This window comes from Oryctolagus cuniculus, chromosome 21 (assembly GCF_964237555.1).
Source record: "Oryctolagus cuniculus chromosome 21, mOryCun1.1, whole genome shotgun sequence".
Classification (NCBI taxonomy): Eukaryota; Metazoa; Chordata; class Mammalia; order Lagomorpha; family Leporidae; genus Oryctolagus; species Oryctolagus cuniculus.
Window position 1 is genome coordinate 13530628 of NC_091452.1, and position 15904 is coordinate 13546531.

General features: G+C 56.6%; 1 protein-coding gene across 1 annotated transcript in view; it reads right to left on the reverse strand.

Moving 5' to 3' along the window:
- Positions 1-732: 732 nt before the first annotated feature.
- NOS1 (nitric oxide synthase 1) overlaps positions 733-15904 on the reverse strand; it is a gene marked incomplete at its 5' end in the record, with an annotated part of 86199 nt that continues 71027 nt past the window's right edge. Inside the window, 10 exon segments of the mRNA NM_001082385.1 lie at positions 733-1297; positions 3006-3124; positions 4210-4404; positions 5363-5511; positions 6813-6934; positions 8657-8744; positions 9398-9608; positions 12149-12318; positions 14343-14484; positions 14486-14537. Coding sequence (NP_001075854.1) covers positions 1282-1297; positions 3006-3124; positions 4210-4404; positions 5363-5511; positions 6813-6934; positions 8657-8744; positions 9398-9608; positions 12149-12318; positions 14343-14484; positions 14486-14537 — 1264 coding nt within the window. The 3' untranslated portion in view covers positions 733-1281.

Consider the following 15904-nt stretch of genomic DNA (forward strand, 5'->3'; position numbering starts at 1 on the left):
AAGCGCCTTGTCTTGTTTGCAAGGAGAGGGGAAGTTCCCAGGGAAATGTTGCCCCCGAATCCCACGGACGACTGATTTTATGAGTTGAGGGTATTTCCTTGTCAAAGTCATTCAAGAGGTGAAAATGCAGGGGGATCAGTTTTAGAAGCTGAAGGCCCATGGGCCAGGTTCTTCCACCCGGAGTCGCGGCTCCAATACCTTTTCTGTGCCCAGAGCTCCTGGAAGCCACTTCCGCGATTCTGTCCCCAAGGGTGTAGCAGCAAAAGCAGTGATCAGAGTTTTCCTTGGCACAGCTCCCAGGTTCCAGCACTCTGAAGTTCACTACCACGACCAGGGGACACTCGGGACAAGGGACTCGTCCCAAGCTGCCTGGTGGCAGAGGGGGCAGCAGCTATATATGCAGCAACATTATTTTCAGGTGGCATTGTCTGGGGAGAGGGGTCCATAAATGTGGCTAAATCTCTTGATCTTGGATGGCAGGCCTGGGGGTGGCGTGGAGGGGGATGGGTTTGGCCCAATCCATTAGCTGAGCTCATCTCCCAGGGAGGGCGCCACCTGCTGGTGTCAGAACCTCACTGCATCCAATCTTGTGATGAGTCTTTTTCCTTGAGAGCTTGTCCATCATGTCACATCTCTCTCTCCCTGTTGCTTTTAAAACCAGGACAATTAGAGGGCTTCCAAGCATTTCAGGGACACTGGCACAGACCCTTACTTACAGACACATGAAGAATTACAAGGGCCAGGGGCAGACTCAGATCTGGGATCGGTGCACCTGCACAGGTGAGACAGAGACCCAGGCCCTCACACACACACCACGCACCACCAAAACGACATCATCAGAACAGAGAAGAGGGGACCTGGGTGGCTGAGGGGCGGGCTCAGGAGACTCCCATCCAACACCTGCAGCTGTTCCAAGGACACCCGGCGGCGGCGGGGTGGGGGGGGAACAATGTGGCGGGGGGGACGGTGGCAGCGTCCATGGTCTCATGCACCGGCGAGCCGCCCTTGTCAGCGGAGGGGGGGGGGAGGACAGCTGTAAGAGCCACTGCAGATTACAAAGGCATCGCATCACAGCAGGGGAACAGAAAGAGATCCGAGAAGGCCTGGGAAACCGCACAGGGTGGACACTGGGGGAGGACGCCAGGACACAGCGACAGGACAAGAGGCAGCGCATGGACCCCGCGGGGCCCTGTGGCAGGGTCAGCCATGTCTGTCCACTCCCGCACAGCCTGCAGCCGCCCCGCTGGAGCACGTGCTGAGCGTCTGGCCAAGAGGATCCCGTTAGGAGCTGAAAACCCTGCAGGACGAGAGGTGCCACATGGTTAGGGCTGCAGGAGCGCCGAGTCCCACCAGAGACCCCGGAAAACCAAGTCCAGCAGGGCGCTGGGCTCGGGGCCTTGGTCTCTCTCCTGTGTGTCCTGTAGCCCTAGTGTCTTCAAAGAGTTCATGGAGAATGGAGTAAAAAAAAAAAAAATCAAACCTACACAGTTTTTCCATAATGTGTACTTTTCATGTCCTTGACAAACAATTTTTTAATGTGTTTGATTTATTTGAGACATAGACAGAAACAGACCAGGTGAGCCCCCATCTGCTGGGTCACTCCCCAAATGCTTGCAACAGCCAGGGCTGGGCCAGGACCAAGTCAGGAGCCTGGAACTCCATCTGGGTCTCCCACATGGTGGCAGGACCCGAGCACTTGGCCTTCGCCTGCTGCCTCCCAGGGTGCACATGAGCAGGAAGCTATGTTGGAAGGGGAGCTGGGATGCACAGACACTCTGACATGGGAGGCAGGCACCCCAAGTGGGGTCTAACTGCTGCACCAAGCACCCATCTCTTGTGTAATCCGAGGCCCCTTGTGGACGCATTCATTAAAAAAAATTTTTTTGGACCAAAAGTTACCCTTTCATCCCATTTTCTATGAACTCTCTGGAGCACTCTCACAGTGGGGCTTGGTTTGAATGAATGAATGAAGGCACGCACACGCGCATGCTTGCTCACCACCAGCCAGCAAGAGAGACATTTATAGGGGCTCTTGACAACCAAGGAAATTGTGCTCTTAAAGGCAACTGCCTACGGGATGCAGAAGTATGTTTCGGAGACTACCATGCTGTCGTAAGGATGTGACTTCACGAGGATGCTATTTAAGAAATGAGGGTAGGGGTAGGTGTTTGGTGTCCTGGTTAAGCGGCCACTTGGGATTCCAGCATCCTGAGTTGGGAGCGCCGGACCAAAGTCCCGGCTTCTCTGCTTCTGCTCCAGCTCCCTGCGGATACACCGTGGGAGCCCCAGCTGGAGTTCTGGGCTCCTGACTTGGACCCCGCCCAGCCTCAGCCTTTTCTGGCCTTTGGGGGAGTGAACCAGGGGAGGAAAGATCTCTGGCTTTCAAGTGAATAAAAAATAAGTAAAATTCCAAAAATAAAAAAAGAAATGAGTGTGTGCAACTGCAAAACGGGAATTCCCATTGAGTTCAAGGTGTGGAGGGGTTTACAGGTGCCCTGGGGCAGGAAGTGGAGGGGAGGGCAGAGGGAGGGAAGAGGACCCCCACAGCTGCTGTGTCATCGTTAAATCGTGACTCCATCCCAGAACTGTGGAGCCTCAGGCCATTTCCAGCAATTTCTAGGGGTTGAGTGATATTGTCAGAACCGTATCCCCTGTAATAAGCTCCCAGTGCCTGGGTGAGGAGGGAGCTGGTGTGAACACAGCTTCCCAGAGACAGGAGCCACCGGTCCACTAGGGGGCGCCCCAGATAGCCGCCAGCATCTACAGTAGGCTTCCTACACCCCGGGGGGCATTTTTAACATGCAACCGGGGGCACCTTTACTTCTGGGCTTCAGACTCAGCAGGTCTGGTGTGGCCTGGGCATCTTCATTTCTACCACGTGCCCAGACGGCGCCCATGCTGCTGGCCTGGGGAAGCCACCATGGGAAAACCAGACATCCATGCCCATGGCACAGGGCCGGAGCAAAGGGTTCGGTCTGCTGCCCCCAGGGGTGGCGCCAACTTACTCATCGGTGTCTTTTTTGCTCTCCTCGATGAAGGCGATGGATTCAGATCTAAGGCGGTTGGTCACTTCGTACGTCCGCAGGGTGACTCCGAAAATATCCTCATGGTACCGGTTGTCATCCTAGGGGGCAAATGTCAGGCCGGGTTTAGCATGACATGTTGTAGCCCATGGTGGCTAGCAGGGAGGGGAGGAGGGGGAAATTGTTCCGGGAGCCTCGGAGGGCTGCGGGCATCCGGGATCTCAGGAGCCACGGGAGCCCCCTGGGCCGGCCTGAGGGGTGGGGGGATAGGATGCCCTCCAAGGGCAGTGGCTCTGAGCGCACAGCCAGGGGCAGCTGGCGAAGAGGCGCGTGCCAGGCGAGGCAGAGATGCACCGGCGCTGGTCCTGATGGCGCAGCCAGAAGCCGCCATCGGCAGACCGGCTTCAGCTTGGCAGGTGGTTTTCTACCTCCGCTCTGCTGAGTCCTGGGGGACCCCAGAAAGTAGCTCCCCGAGGGTCGCACCAGACAGACCCAGTGCACGGGGGCTCCAGGGTGGCTGTGCTTGGAGCCACACATCTCTATCACAAAGTTGCTGTCATTACTATTATCATCATTAGGAGTTTAGCATCAGATATAGAGCAAGAGCTTCTTCCACAAAAATGTCACATCACTGCTCACTCAGGAAGGCGGAGAGAAAGAGCGGGTGTCCCTGGGAGCTCTGCAGAAGATGGGACTTCCTTTTTTTTTTTTTTTTTTTTTTTTGCATCTGGGGCAGTAGGTCACATAGTTACGACTCTCCCACTCGCCTCTACCCGGTCGTGGGCAAGCCAGGAAAAGGCTACACCAGCATGGCTGGCTTTCAGATCCCACTTCTCGCTCTTGGACAGATCGTGTGTGTGTGTGTGTGTGTGTGTGTGTGTGCAGTGCCCAGCCTGCCCGACTGTACAGGGCAGTATGGCAGCTTGGTTCCAGGGGCAGGTAGAGTTGGCTTGGGCTGGTTTCTCCGCAGCTACCCAGAGGTCCACCCACTTGTTTTCATACACCATAGCTCCGTATTTACTCCACACACCCACATGCCTTCCTATTCCCTCAAACAGGATTTGACACCACCTAGCAGCGCCTCCCCCGCTGCCCCCAGAGTTGCAAGTGTAACAACCGGGAGGCGGGACACCATCACGGCATCCCTAACGTGCAGACGGGTGGGGGCAGCCAGTCTGCCACTCACCCTCAGCCTGCTGATGAACACGCCGGCGTCCTCGGCCGACAGCTTCCCCTGCTGAGCCATGATGCGCTGCACGGCTTTGAGCACGTCGGCGGCCATGGTCACGTCCCCGCACACGTAGATGTGGCCGCCCTGCTCCTTGAGGGCCCGGTACACCTGCTCCGCCAGCTGCTCCTGCAGGATGTCCTGCACGTACTTCTGCGTGGGGGGGGGGGGGGAGGGCGGGGCCTGTGACGCATGCGGCGCAGCCAACTTGGGAGGCCCATCCCAAACCAGAGGGCTCAGGTTCGAGTCCCAGCTTGGCTCCTGATTCCAGCTTCCTGCTAACACACCCAGGGAGGTTGCAGCGATCGGCTCCCCTGACGGGGAGACCTGGATTGAGTTTCAGGTTCCTGGCTTTGTTCTGGTCCAGCTCTGGCTGCTGTGGGCATTTGGGGAGTGCACCAGTGGATGGGAATTCTCTCTGTGTCTGTCTCTCTGCCTTCTAAATAAATAAAAACAAAAATGTACAAAACACAGGGGCCGGCGTTGTGATGTAGGTTAAGCCTTTGCTGCCAGTGCCGGCATCCCATATGGGCGCCTGTTCGAGTCCCGGCTGCTCCACTTTCCATCCAGCTCTCTGCTGTGGCCTGGGGAAGCAGTGGAAGATGGCTCAAGTCTTTGCGCCCCTGCACCTGCGTGGGAGACCTAGAAGAAGCTCCTGGCTCCTGGCTTTGGATCAGCCCAGCTCCGGCCGTTGCGGCCAATTGGGAAGTGAACCAGCAGATGGAAGACCTCTCTCTCTGTCTCTCTCTATCTGTAACTCTGCCTTTCAAATAAATAAAATCTTTTTTTTTTTTAATGTATGTCCATTCACAAGACCATGCAGCCACCCCCACTACCTGGTTCCAGAACATTCCCAGGACCCCCCTGGGAGACCCTGTCCCCACCTGCGGCCACTCCCTTTCCTGCTTTCTCCCCAGCCCTGGCGACCATGAATGTGCCTCCGCCCTTCTGGGTTTGCCTGTAAGTGGGATCGGGGATTTGCAAATTCTGCCTCCCTCTGCTTCCTGGAGCACAGAGCGACAACTGCGCAGAGCAGAGTTGAGGCAGGGCCGGGAGTGGGGACACGCCCCCCCCCCCCGAGCACACTGCGCATGCGCGGGGCTGGGGTTACCTTCGGCTTGTCGGGCTCCCGGGAGTAGGCCGTGTACAGCTCTCTGAAGACGCCCTTGTTCTTGGCCTGGAGCGCCTCCTCCCTGTAGATGTGATCGATCTTGGACTGCCGGCACCCGAACACCAGGACCATGGGGCAGGGGCTCATTCCTGGGGACCAGGAAGACCGCACATTACTCACGGCGCTGACGTCTGCTGGGTGGGGGGGATGTGTGGAGGTGCTGGGGTGGGGGGACCGGGACCTCAGTGTGTGCCACGCCCATGGAGGCTCATGAACACGGGGTGGGCGGGGCCTCTGCGTGCACACACACACATGTACACACACCTGTGCCCATGCACACGCGCACACACACACACTGGAGGAACCAGGCGGACCTCTTTTCTTGGGCCTCGGCTGCTCCTCTGCCCCCCTCACCACTTAGCAGACCCCACCACTGGGTAGCGCTGAGAACACAGACACCAGGGCTAGAAGGCCCAGGGTTCGAATCTCAGCTCTGCGTGGTGATGAACAACTTGCAAAACACTTCCCCATGTGCAAAACAGAAAGAGCCAAGCCTCAGTATTCACAGGGCAGAGGTTGGTGCTAGAGCCCCCTCCTCCTCCCTGAGGGTACCAGAGCCTGGGGATGCCCAAGTCCCTTAGAGGAAGCGGCACAGTGTCTGCACGTAGCCTATGGACTCAGCTCATCTCCTGATGATGTCCACCCATGACAACACCAGTGCTATGTGGATAGCTTGTATTCTGCACCGTTTAGGGACCAACAACCAGAAAATGTACGTGTTCAGGACAGATGCAATCCCCCTGCCCCCCAGATGTCTCCCACCCACAGTCTGTGGAGGAGCACACAACACGGCCGACTGTCACAACAGCACCCCCTCCCAGCACTGCTTGGGAAAATGAAGGTGAGATACGAAAACCGTGCTGGGCGCCCAGGGCTCGCTTTGTCTCTCTGCGCTCGCTCTGCGAGAGCCGTGACTGCCCAGGACAGGTTTTCTTTTTTCTTTTGGTTGTTTTTTTCTGTCTGGTTCACTGCCACACTCCGGGCACATATAACACCATTGGGCACTCCGTAGGTGCTCAATACATGCTTGTTTAATGCACGCCGCCACTGTGTGCATCCATCTCCCCATTTCGCCCAAAGTACCTCTGTTGTGTGGTTCACACAGCAAGGCTTGCTCTCAAACCAGAGCCTTTGGGACAGTCACAGAAACATCGGTCCTGGGGACTAACGCCGGCCCCATCCAGGGCTCCTGGCTTCTCACGAGGGGGCCAGATCGTCACAGTGACAGCAACGTCCCCCCGGGATGAACGAGCTAGGAAGCAGTTTAGTCCTATGGACAATGCCAGCACTACCTCCGGCTCCTCCCAGGCCGCGACACGATGGGGAGACGCAGTGTTGGGGCCGCTGAGCCCCGGGGTAGGACGCGAGAGGCCACTGGGCTGTCACTCACCTTTGTGCTGGATGTCAAACTGCCGCTGTTGCCAGAAGCTCCGGAAAGGTGCGATGCCGGTGCCCGGCCCCACCAGGATGCAGGGGACTTGGGGGTTCCGGGGCAGGCGGAAACTGGGCGCACTGCACAGGGAGGGAAGAGGCAGAGGCCTTGCTGGGCTCCAGGCTAGGGGAGCACAGCCCGGTCTCAGGCAGATCAGGCGGCTGTCACGGGGAGCCAAGCAGCCCGACTGGCAGCTCTTCGACTGGGGCCAGGGGGAGCCCCACGTGTGTGGGAATATTCCAGAAAGACGAGGTCCTCAGGGTCTGGCTGTTGTTCCATTCTGCCTCTCTCCTCACTGCTGGCACTTGGGGCTGGACATTTGCTGGGGGCTGCCCTGTGCTATACGGGAAGCTGGGCAGCACCCTGATGATTGTCCACTCGATGCCGGGAGCAACCCTGAGTTGTGACACCCGAGTGTCTTCAGACACCGCCAAGCGTCCCCTAGCATGGATGGGTGGAAACCACCGACCTAACCTGAAGTCAGGGAGTTCAGTGCACAAAAGAACCACCTGGGGATGGTGGAAGCATGGGTTCTGGGGCAGGTGGCAGGTGTAGCCATTCAGCCATCGCTTAGGAGGCCAGCATCCCACATCAGAGCGCCTGGCTTTGAGTGCCGGCTCCGCTCCTGATCCCAGCCTCCTGCTAACGCACCTGGGGAGGCAGCAGGGATGGCTTAAGTTCCTGTGTCCCTGCTACCCACACGGGAGAGCCAGATGGAGTTCTCAGCTCTGGGGGCTTCTGGAGAGCGAACCAGCCGACAGGGAGTCTCTCTCTCTCTCTCCGTGTTTCTCCCCCCATCTCTCTGCCTCGCACATGAAAACAAATACATAAAAGTTTTAAAAGGCACACACTCCTGGGCGAAGCAGTAAGTCTGGGCTCTGTGTTTTTGAAACACTGCACGGGATTCGGATGCCAATGGTACGTGGACCACTCTGGACATTCCAAACCCAGCGTCTGTCCCAGGCCACGTTTGGGAGGAGAGTCCATGGCTGGCAAGGCAGGTACCTGTAACAGGCCTAGGCTCAGCTACATCCCTTTCTTAATTAGAGATTTATTTATTTGAAAGGCACTGTGTGTGTGTGTGTGTGTGAGAGAGAGAGAGAGAGAGAGAGAGAGAGAGAGAGAGAGAGACCCCTTCCATCTGCTGGTTCACTCCCCAAATGGCTACAACAGCCAGAGCTGGACCAAACTGAAGCCAGGAGCCCAGAACTCCATCTGGGTCTGGGTCTCCCATGTGAGGGGCGGTAGATGAAGCCCTTGGGCCATGCTTTCTCAGGCACATTAGCAGGTAGCTGTATCAGAAGTGGAGCAGCGGGGACTAGAACCAGTATGGGATGGTGGCATTGCAAGCGGGGGCTTAAGCAGCTGTGGCATGATGCTGACCCTTCTGGGGCATCCTTTAAAGCTGAGTTTGGGAGGAAAAGTTTCTGGTGATGGAGGTGGTTGGATCTTACCCATCTCCAAGAACCTGGACACAGATTGGGGGTGCCCGGCAGAATCTGGATAGAATTCCCACTAGTCTGTACCTTCCAGGAAGGGCGAGCCCACCTTAGCCTGGTATTCCACTGTAGCCCTGGCCTCTGGCACAGCAAAAACACTTGACAGGTGCTTATACACTGGCTTGCCTTTGACTAGGAGGCTTCCTGAGCTTGCTACGTTGCTGTGTCTCCCGATCCTGGTTCCTCAACGTGGAGGGATACAGGACACACGTCCAGGTCCCCTGGGATCCAGACCACCCATGCAGGCTTGGCCACCCACCCCAGCTCGCAACATCCCTGGGGAGATTTGAGAGGGCTGCTCACCCTCTCACAAAGCAGGGCACCACCTCGTCTGCAGGTATCCGGTTGAGCCAAGAGGAGCACACACCGTGGTGAATTGGTCCTTCTCCGTCTACAAGAAGAAACATGGTGGCCTGGCTGCCCCCTGGCCCCACGCCTCCCATCATGCCCCCCCCCCCAACGCCCCCCAGTAAAGAATGCTCATGGCCAACACCACGTTTCTGCCTTTGGAACTCCTGGTCTAGTTGGGGATGGGCTTGTGGCTTGGCAAGCACCCAAGGTTCTGCTGGGGGCTGGTGGGTGGGATTCAAATCCTGCCCCCTTGAGGGAGCCTCAGACCCGGTACCCGCAGTGGGCTGCTGAGATCCTGGTCTCAGCACTCGTGTAGCACCGTGCATTGTAATTGCTTCGTCAATGGGTGGAAACCCGGGAGCCGAGTGGCCGACATGGGTACGAAGTGGCTGGGAGCTCCCCGGGGCGCGGCTGGTGGTGGCTTGTTTTAGCTGTTGCCAGGGGTGGGGAGGGGGTGGTGGAGCCAGTGACGGGGGACTCTCAGCTGAGGCTTCCAAATGCACATCTCGCCTCCTTCTCGATGCTGCCCAGGGGACTGGTGCTGCTCCAGGGCACGATTTTCCAGCTCTGCTTCCTCCCTCCCTTCCTGGTTTCGTCCCAGAGTCCCCTGCCAGGATCTGGGATCTGGCCCATGAGCCACTGCTCCATGGGGGCCCGTGGACACTGTGAGGCCCTCCCAGCGCCTGTGCCCACCTCGGGTGTGGTAGGAGACAATGGCCACGGTGAGGTGCACCTCGTCGGGGTACATGTCTGGGGAGGAGCTGATGGAGTAGTAGCGCGGCTGCAGCAGGGACAGCTGGGTGAGCAGCAGGGTGGCCGGCATCTGGATGGACGGGAACTCCTCCAGCACCTCCACGATGGTGGGGTTCTTGCCCCATTTCCACTCCTCGTACTCCTGCAGACCCTGCGCCGGGCAGAGGGGCAGAGACGGGCGTGAAGCCAGCTCTGGGCTCTTGAGGAGGCCCAGGGAAGAAGCCAGAGCAAAAGGAAAGATCTGGACACCCCCACGGGCACCCTCCCGGGCCAGGTTTGGATCCTCAGAAGGCCTTCGGGCAACAGGCGCTGGCCCACTCCTGGCTGCATCCGAGCACCTGCCTCTGGGCCACGCAGAGTCACTCACGGCTCTGGAGGCTGCAAGTCCACGGTCAAAGCCCCATGAGACTCAGTTTCTGGGGAGGGCTGTTCCTTGTAGGTGGCACCTGCTGTGCCTCCTCACCAGGTGAACCAGGTGAACTGGTGCCAGGGCCTCTCCTCTAAGGGCTGCTATCCCACTCGTGAGGGCTCCAGCCCTCATGAACAGTCTCCTCCCAAACACCCCATGTGAACACTGTCACCTCAGGGTTAGGGCTCAACATACGAGTTTTGGGGGGACACAACATACAGACCACTACAGAGAACACTGTTATCTCATTTCACAGATGGGGATATCGAGGGATGTACAGGCTCTAGGCCTATTAGATGATGAGGCTGGGTTTTGAACCCACCCACCAGTTCAGGCTCACTGCCTCTTACAAATGGCCCACAAGGGACGAGTTGTTCTTGCATTTTTAACTGCTTAGAAAAGAAATGGAGAGAAAAATACCATTTCATGACACAAAAATATCATATGAAATTCAAATTTCAGTGTGCATAAATAAAGTGTGATTGGAACACGGCCACACGTGCCCATTCACTTGTGTGTTGGCTGCACTGCTGCGGGACAGCCCAGGCCAAGGCACCAGATGGAACCCCGCCCTGGTCCTTCATAAGGAGGTCGTTCCAAAAGTTCGTGGAAAAATAGATGAGCTTGTTCTGGTGCAAACATTTTTGAAAGCTGTGCACATGAGGGGGTCATTAAAAAGTTCACAGAAAATGCATGAATTTCAAAATGTTCTTGCACCAAAATAAACCTACTTTGTAATTCCACTTTCCCCAAACTTTTAAAGATTACCCCGCCTTAGCCCCCCTCCCGTTAATTAAAAGTTTGAGATCAATACAATGCATAGTGTCTGAAAAGTTAAATAACAACCATTGTTTTCATGATGGAAAACGGTGGCCTCCTTTCTACTTCTGCCATCTGTTTCCAACTCCCTAGAGGAATCCTTGTCACCCTTGGTGTCGATTTCTCTATTTCTAAGTAATGCTTCCTTGCTAATTAGCTTCTTCCTTGCTGCCTGCCCTTCAAGCTATCCTCCCAGACTGCAGGAGAGAGAGCACCTGCTCACTGGAGGAGACCCCCTGGGAGGGGCTTGGTGGGCTTCCTGGGTGAGATTCTGTTATTAGAAAAGGTGATGGGGCCAGCACTGTGACGTAGCGAGTAAAGCCACCGCCTACAGTGCCAGCATCCCATATGGACACTGGTTCGAGTCCCGGCTGCTCCACTTCTGATCCAGCTCTCTGCTATGGCCTGGGAAAGCAGTAGAAGATGGCCCAAGTCCTTGAGCCCTTGCACCCATATGGGAAACCCAGAAGAAGCTCTTGGCTTCAGATTGGTGCAGCTCTGGCCATTGCGGCCATCTGGGAAGTAAACCAGCGGATGGAGGACCTCTCTCTCTCTCTCTCTCTTTCTCTCTCTCTCTGCCTCTCTGTAACTCTGCCTTCAAATAAATAAATCTTTAAAAAAAGTGGAGGGGGGAGAGGGAGAGGGAGAGGGAGAAGGGCAGAGATATAGACAGATAGTGAGAGGCAGATGGAACGAGATCTCCCAGCTGCTGGTTCACTCCCCACACGCCTTCAATGGCCAGGGCTGGGTCAGGCTGAAGCCAGGAGCCTAGCACTCAATGCAAGTCTCCCACATGGGTGGCAGGGACCCAAGGTCTTGAGCCATCGCCTGCTGTCTGTCGGAGTCAGCTTCAGCAGGCAGCTGAATCGGGAGCAGAGCTGGGGTGAAGCCCAGGCCCTCTGATTCTGGGATGTAGACGTCTCGGGAGGCATCTTACGCCTGCCCCTGGGGAGCATCCTCCTTGAGTGAGGCTTGGCGGAAGCTTGTGGGGGCTGAGCCAGTGACTGCCCTGTGAGGGTGGCAGAAGCTGTGTGTTGCTCAGCTGACCAGAGGCCTCTAATCTCCAGCAGTCAGCCCTACCCTGCTGTTCTCCGGTGCCAGAAAAAGCTTACTTTTAAGTCAAGGCCCTGCATGATGCTCTGTTTCTTTCTTCTAAATATGGGTTAAGATGGAATTCACGGAAGCTCAGGGTGGAAGGCAGCAAAAGATTTAGGACAGCAATTTCTATCGTGGCACACAACTCTGGGATTCCCGGGGGCCCACTCCTGTTCGGTCAGGCCTCAGTTAGCAACAAGCAAAGGGAGATGATGCTTAACTCCGACCAAAACGGACCTTGTGCAAAATAGACCGGCAACCTTCGCTCAAGACTGCCCCCTGCTGGAAAACTGTCAGAATACAGTGTCACAGCTCCCAGAGACCAGGAGAGGAGGAGCACCCCCTGGGGAGGGGCTGGGGCGGCACACCTTGCTGAGGACCAACAGGCGTTGCTTCTCTTTCTCGTTGCTGGCCAGGGAGGCAAACTGCTGCAGCTGCAGGGGCGTGGGCGGCGTGGTGATGTCCAGGTAGTACTTGAAGGCCTGGAAGACCGTGCAGGGCGGCAGGCGGGGCTCGTCTTTCCAGTTACTGATGACGCCTGTGGGGACACAGCTGGGCTGGGCGGGGCGCGGGAGGGCTTGGCTCCCAGCCAGGGGGTCCAGGCCTGCTCCGGGGCAGAGGCTGGGGCTGGGTAAGCAGGGTGGTTCTGCAACCCACCAGCTCTCCCGCCACCTGCCATGCTGGTTTCCCGCTCTCAGGGGGCCGTGTGGGGAGCTCACGTGTGAGGGAAGCAAGTCCAATCAGGGAAACCGGTTCCAACATACAGAAGTGAGGAAAGGAGAGAAGCACGTGAGAACAGCGCGCCAGTGCCCCGGCATTGTGGGCGGCGCCCGTGGAGGCGGAGGGATCAGCCTCGCAGCCCTCTGGGCGCGAATAACACTCATCTGGTGCTTTCTCCGCGCCGAGCGCCCTCCCCAGTAGCGGCTGTCACTAACTCCTGGTGAGGGCTGGCGTTTCCATGAGATTAAGGGGCACACAGAGAGGTTAAGGGGTTTGTCCCAGGTCACACCGCCCCGGAGCGTGAAGTCAGGCAGTCTAGCGTCACACCTTGTTCTAACTCCTACTTTGTACTTTCCATCCACACACCTCAGCAGGAGCGCAGCCCAAGACAAAAAGCTGTGTTCCCGCAAGGAGAAAGAACCCACGGGGCTGGATTTAGTCCGTGTTTCTCTCCAGGTGCTGCCTCCTTTAGGAATTCCCAGTATGGTTGTGACTATACAAGGGGTCTTGGAAAAGTTCACGGAAAATGAGCAGTATGACAAAATGATACTTGAATTTGTTATTTTTTGCACCAGAATAAACTTATGTGATTTTTTTTTAATTTATGGGCTGGCACTGTGGCGTAGCAGGTTAAACGCCTGCTTAAACAGTGCATATGGGCGCTGGTTCAAGTCCCAGTTGCTCCTCTTAGGATCTGGATCCTTGCTAATGCACCTGGGGAAGCAGCAGAAGATGGCCCAAGTTTTGGGCCTCTACACCCACATGGGAGACCCAGAGGAAGCTCCAGGCTCCTGGCTTCAGCCTGGCCCAGCCTCGGCTGTTGCAGGCATTTGGAGAATGAACCAGTGAATGGAAGATCTCTGTCTCATCCTCTCTCTTTATATAGATCTGTCTTTCAAGTAAATAAATTACTGATTAATTTATATTTGAAATATGGGGAGAGAGAGAGGGGGAGGGAGGGAGGGAGGCAGAGACATCTTCCATCTGTTGGCTTACTCCCCCAAATGCCAACAATAGCAGAGACTGGGCCAGGGGGGAAGCCAGGAGCCTGGAATTCAATCTGGGACTCCCACGGCAGGGACCCAAGTACTTGGACTATCATCTGGTGCCTCCCAGGACACACACGAACAGGAAGCTGGAATCAAAAGCAGAGCTGGGACTGGAATCCCTCCTCTGCCAGGAGCTGCAGGCATCGCGAGCTTGGTCAGCGCACCACGTACCCCTCCACCAGCCCGCCTGTTTCATTCCGTTTTCCGCGAACTTTTGGAAGTCCCTACACACTGCTGTCACTGTCACATTCTACCTTGATTCCCACGGTGACTCCACTGCAATGGCCGCGGCCACGTACCACGCTGCCGTGGAAGGTCACCGTCTTTCCCAGGACCAGAGCCCTGGGCCCCTATGTGCCTGCTGAGCCGAGGCCCCAAGAGTCTTCTGCCTTGGACAGTCCCCAGCGTGAATATCAAAGACGCTCACGCCCACAGCCTGCAGCTTCAACCTAATGAGGTGAGAGCCAGTGCCCCATCCCTGGCTGGCCATTGATTCTAAGAGGATGCGGGGTTAGATCTCAGCTGCTACTGCCTTGGTGGGCAGTGAGGCCCTGCAGCTGTCTCCAAGGGGAGGTGGAGGCAAGGAAAGCAGCAAAAGGGACCCCCACTGCACTCGGAGGAAGGGAGGAGCCTCATCTCCCCCAGGGCTGGGCCGAGGCTGGTCAGAAAGGGGCATCTTCCTCTCCTGTCCAGGCTGCTGTGTGGGGAGAGGGATAGGTCTCCCCCTTCCCCAGACACCCGGCCCCCCTGGGACTCCCTGGGCAGGGGCGGGGCTTGCGGCGGTGGGTGTTACCCAAAGCTGTGTTCCGCTCCTCCAGGAGCTCCACTTTGACCATCTGGTTGGCAGGGGGCGCGTCTTCCAGCCGCTCAATGAGGGCGTTCACGAGGTCCTCGTGGTTGCCAGGGAAGACCCCCAGGTGGTCCCCAGGCTGGTACCTGCAGCTCCTGACTCCCGTTGGTGTGCAGACGCACGAAGATGGTGGAGCGGCTGTGGGGAGGGCGGGGGCAACCATGGGGACAGGGGCCACTGCTCCTGTGCCGGGCCATCTCGGCTGCAGCCCCTGCCTTCCGTCCCTGTCCAGCCTCCCAGCCAGGCTGTGTCCCATCATTCCCAATGTCAGCCATGAGCTGAGGGCGCTCCCCCGGGGCTCATCGGAATCCCCAGAGCAGCACTGCTCAGTCTCTCTTGCTGGCTCCTTCTCATCTCCCCAAGACCCTGGGCGCTGATGCTCCCCAGGGCTCAGTTCTCAGAAATCTCTGCTTCTCTATCTTTCTGACCCCCAGCCTGCTTCCTCCTGTGGTTTGTGGTCTGTCCCTGACCAGTGAATTTGTCTGTTTTGTCCATGGCTCTGTCCCTGGTGCCCCCGCCAGCACACGGCACACACTGTGTGCTCAGGAAATGTGAATGAAGCAACACGACTGCCAGAAAAGCTCCTGTTCTCTGTACCAGCTGGGGTGCTCCCAGGCATCTGAACTGTTGGGGTCACCAGCAATGGGGTCACCAGTGCAGTGCAATTCTACCTCTTCTGAGAATTCCAAGCTGTACCTCCTTTTGCAGCCAGGGGTCTTCATATTGTCATGGTCAAGGGCAAAACAAAACACCTTGACCTTAAGCTTGGGTTCCTTTTATGCACAAAGTCACCAATGTAACACCATTGAGAGCTCCAAGAAGGAAACACAGAGAGAAACTTGGTTACGCCCGCTGGGCCATGCGCCTTGGCATTGATGATTGTGTCTCAAGTTCAGGAGTGCTGGCTCTCTAGCTGGCCTGCCGAATGCATGCTCCGAATGATGTGATTATTCTGGTTCTTCCTCGTTCTCGGGCAGGTGCAGCGCACTCTCCATGACACCTGCCGACGCTGGGTTGTGCGACACTTGGGCGAACCAAACCCTGCGCGTACTGAGCTACTGAGCCACTTGCTTTTCAGATCTGCCTTCTCTTCAGTGTCAGTTGGCTTTGCGTTGACAGAAACATTTGACATTCAACATGAAGCTTCTACATTCTCCACAGGATGTCAATCAACCTTAAATAGACCAATGGGACTCCTTACATAAAGGAGTTTTTGGCACAACCAACAGCCTTTTTGTGCTCCAAATAGCTGCCATTATTAAAAATAGTTGAGCTGGCACATTTTTTTTTTGGGGGGGTGGATCTTAACTATTCTTTTTTAAGATTTATTTATTTCTTTGGAAAGCAGAGTTATAGAGAGGGAAAAGAGAGAGAGAAAGAGAGAGAGGGAGAGAGAGAGAGGGAGATCTTCCATCCATCCAGTGTTTCACTCCCCAGATGGCTGCAACAGCCAGGGCTGTGCCAGGCTGAAGGCAGGAGCCAGGAGTTCCATCCAGGTCTCCCAT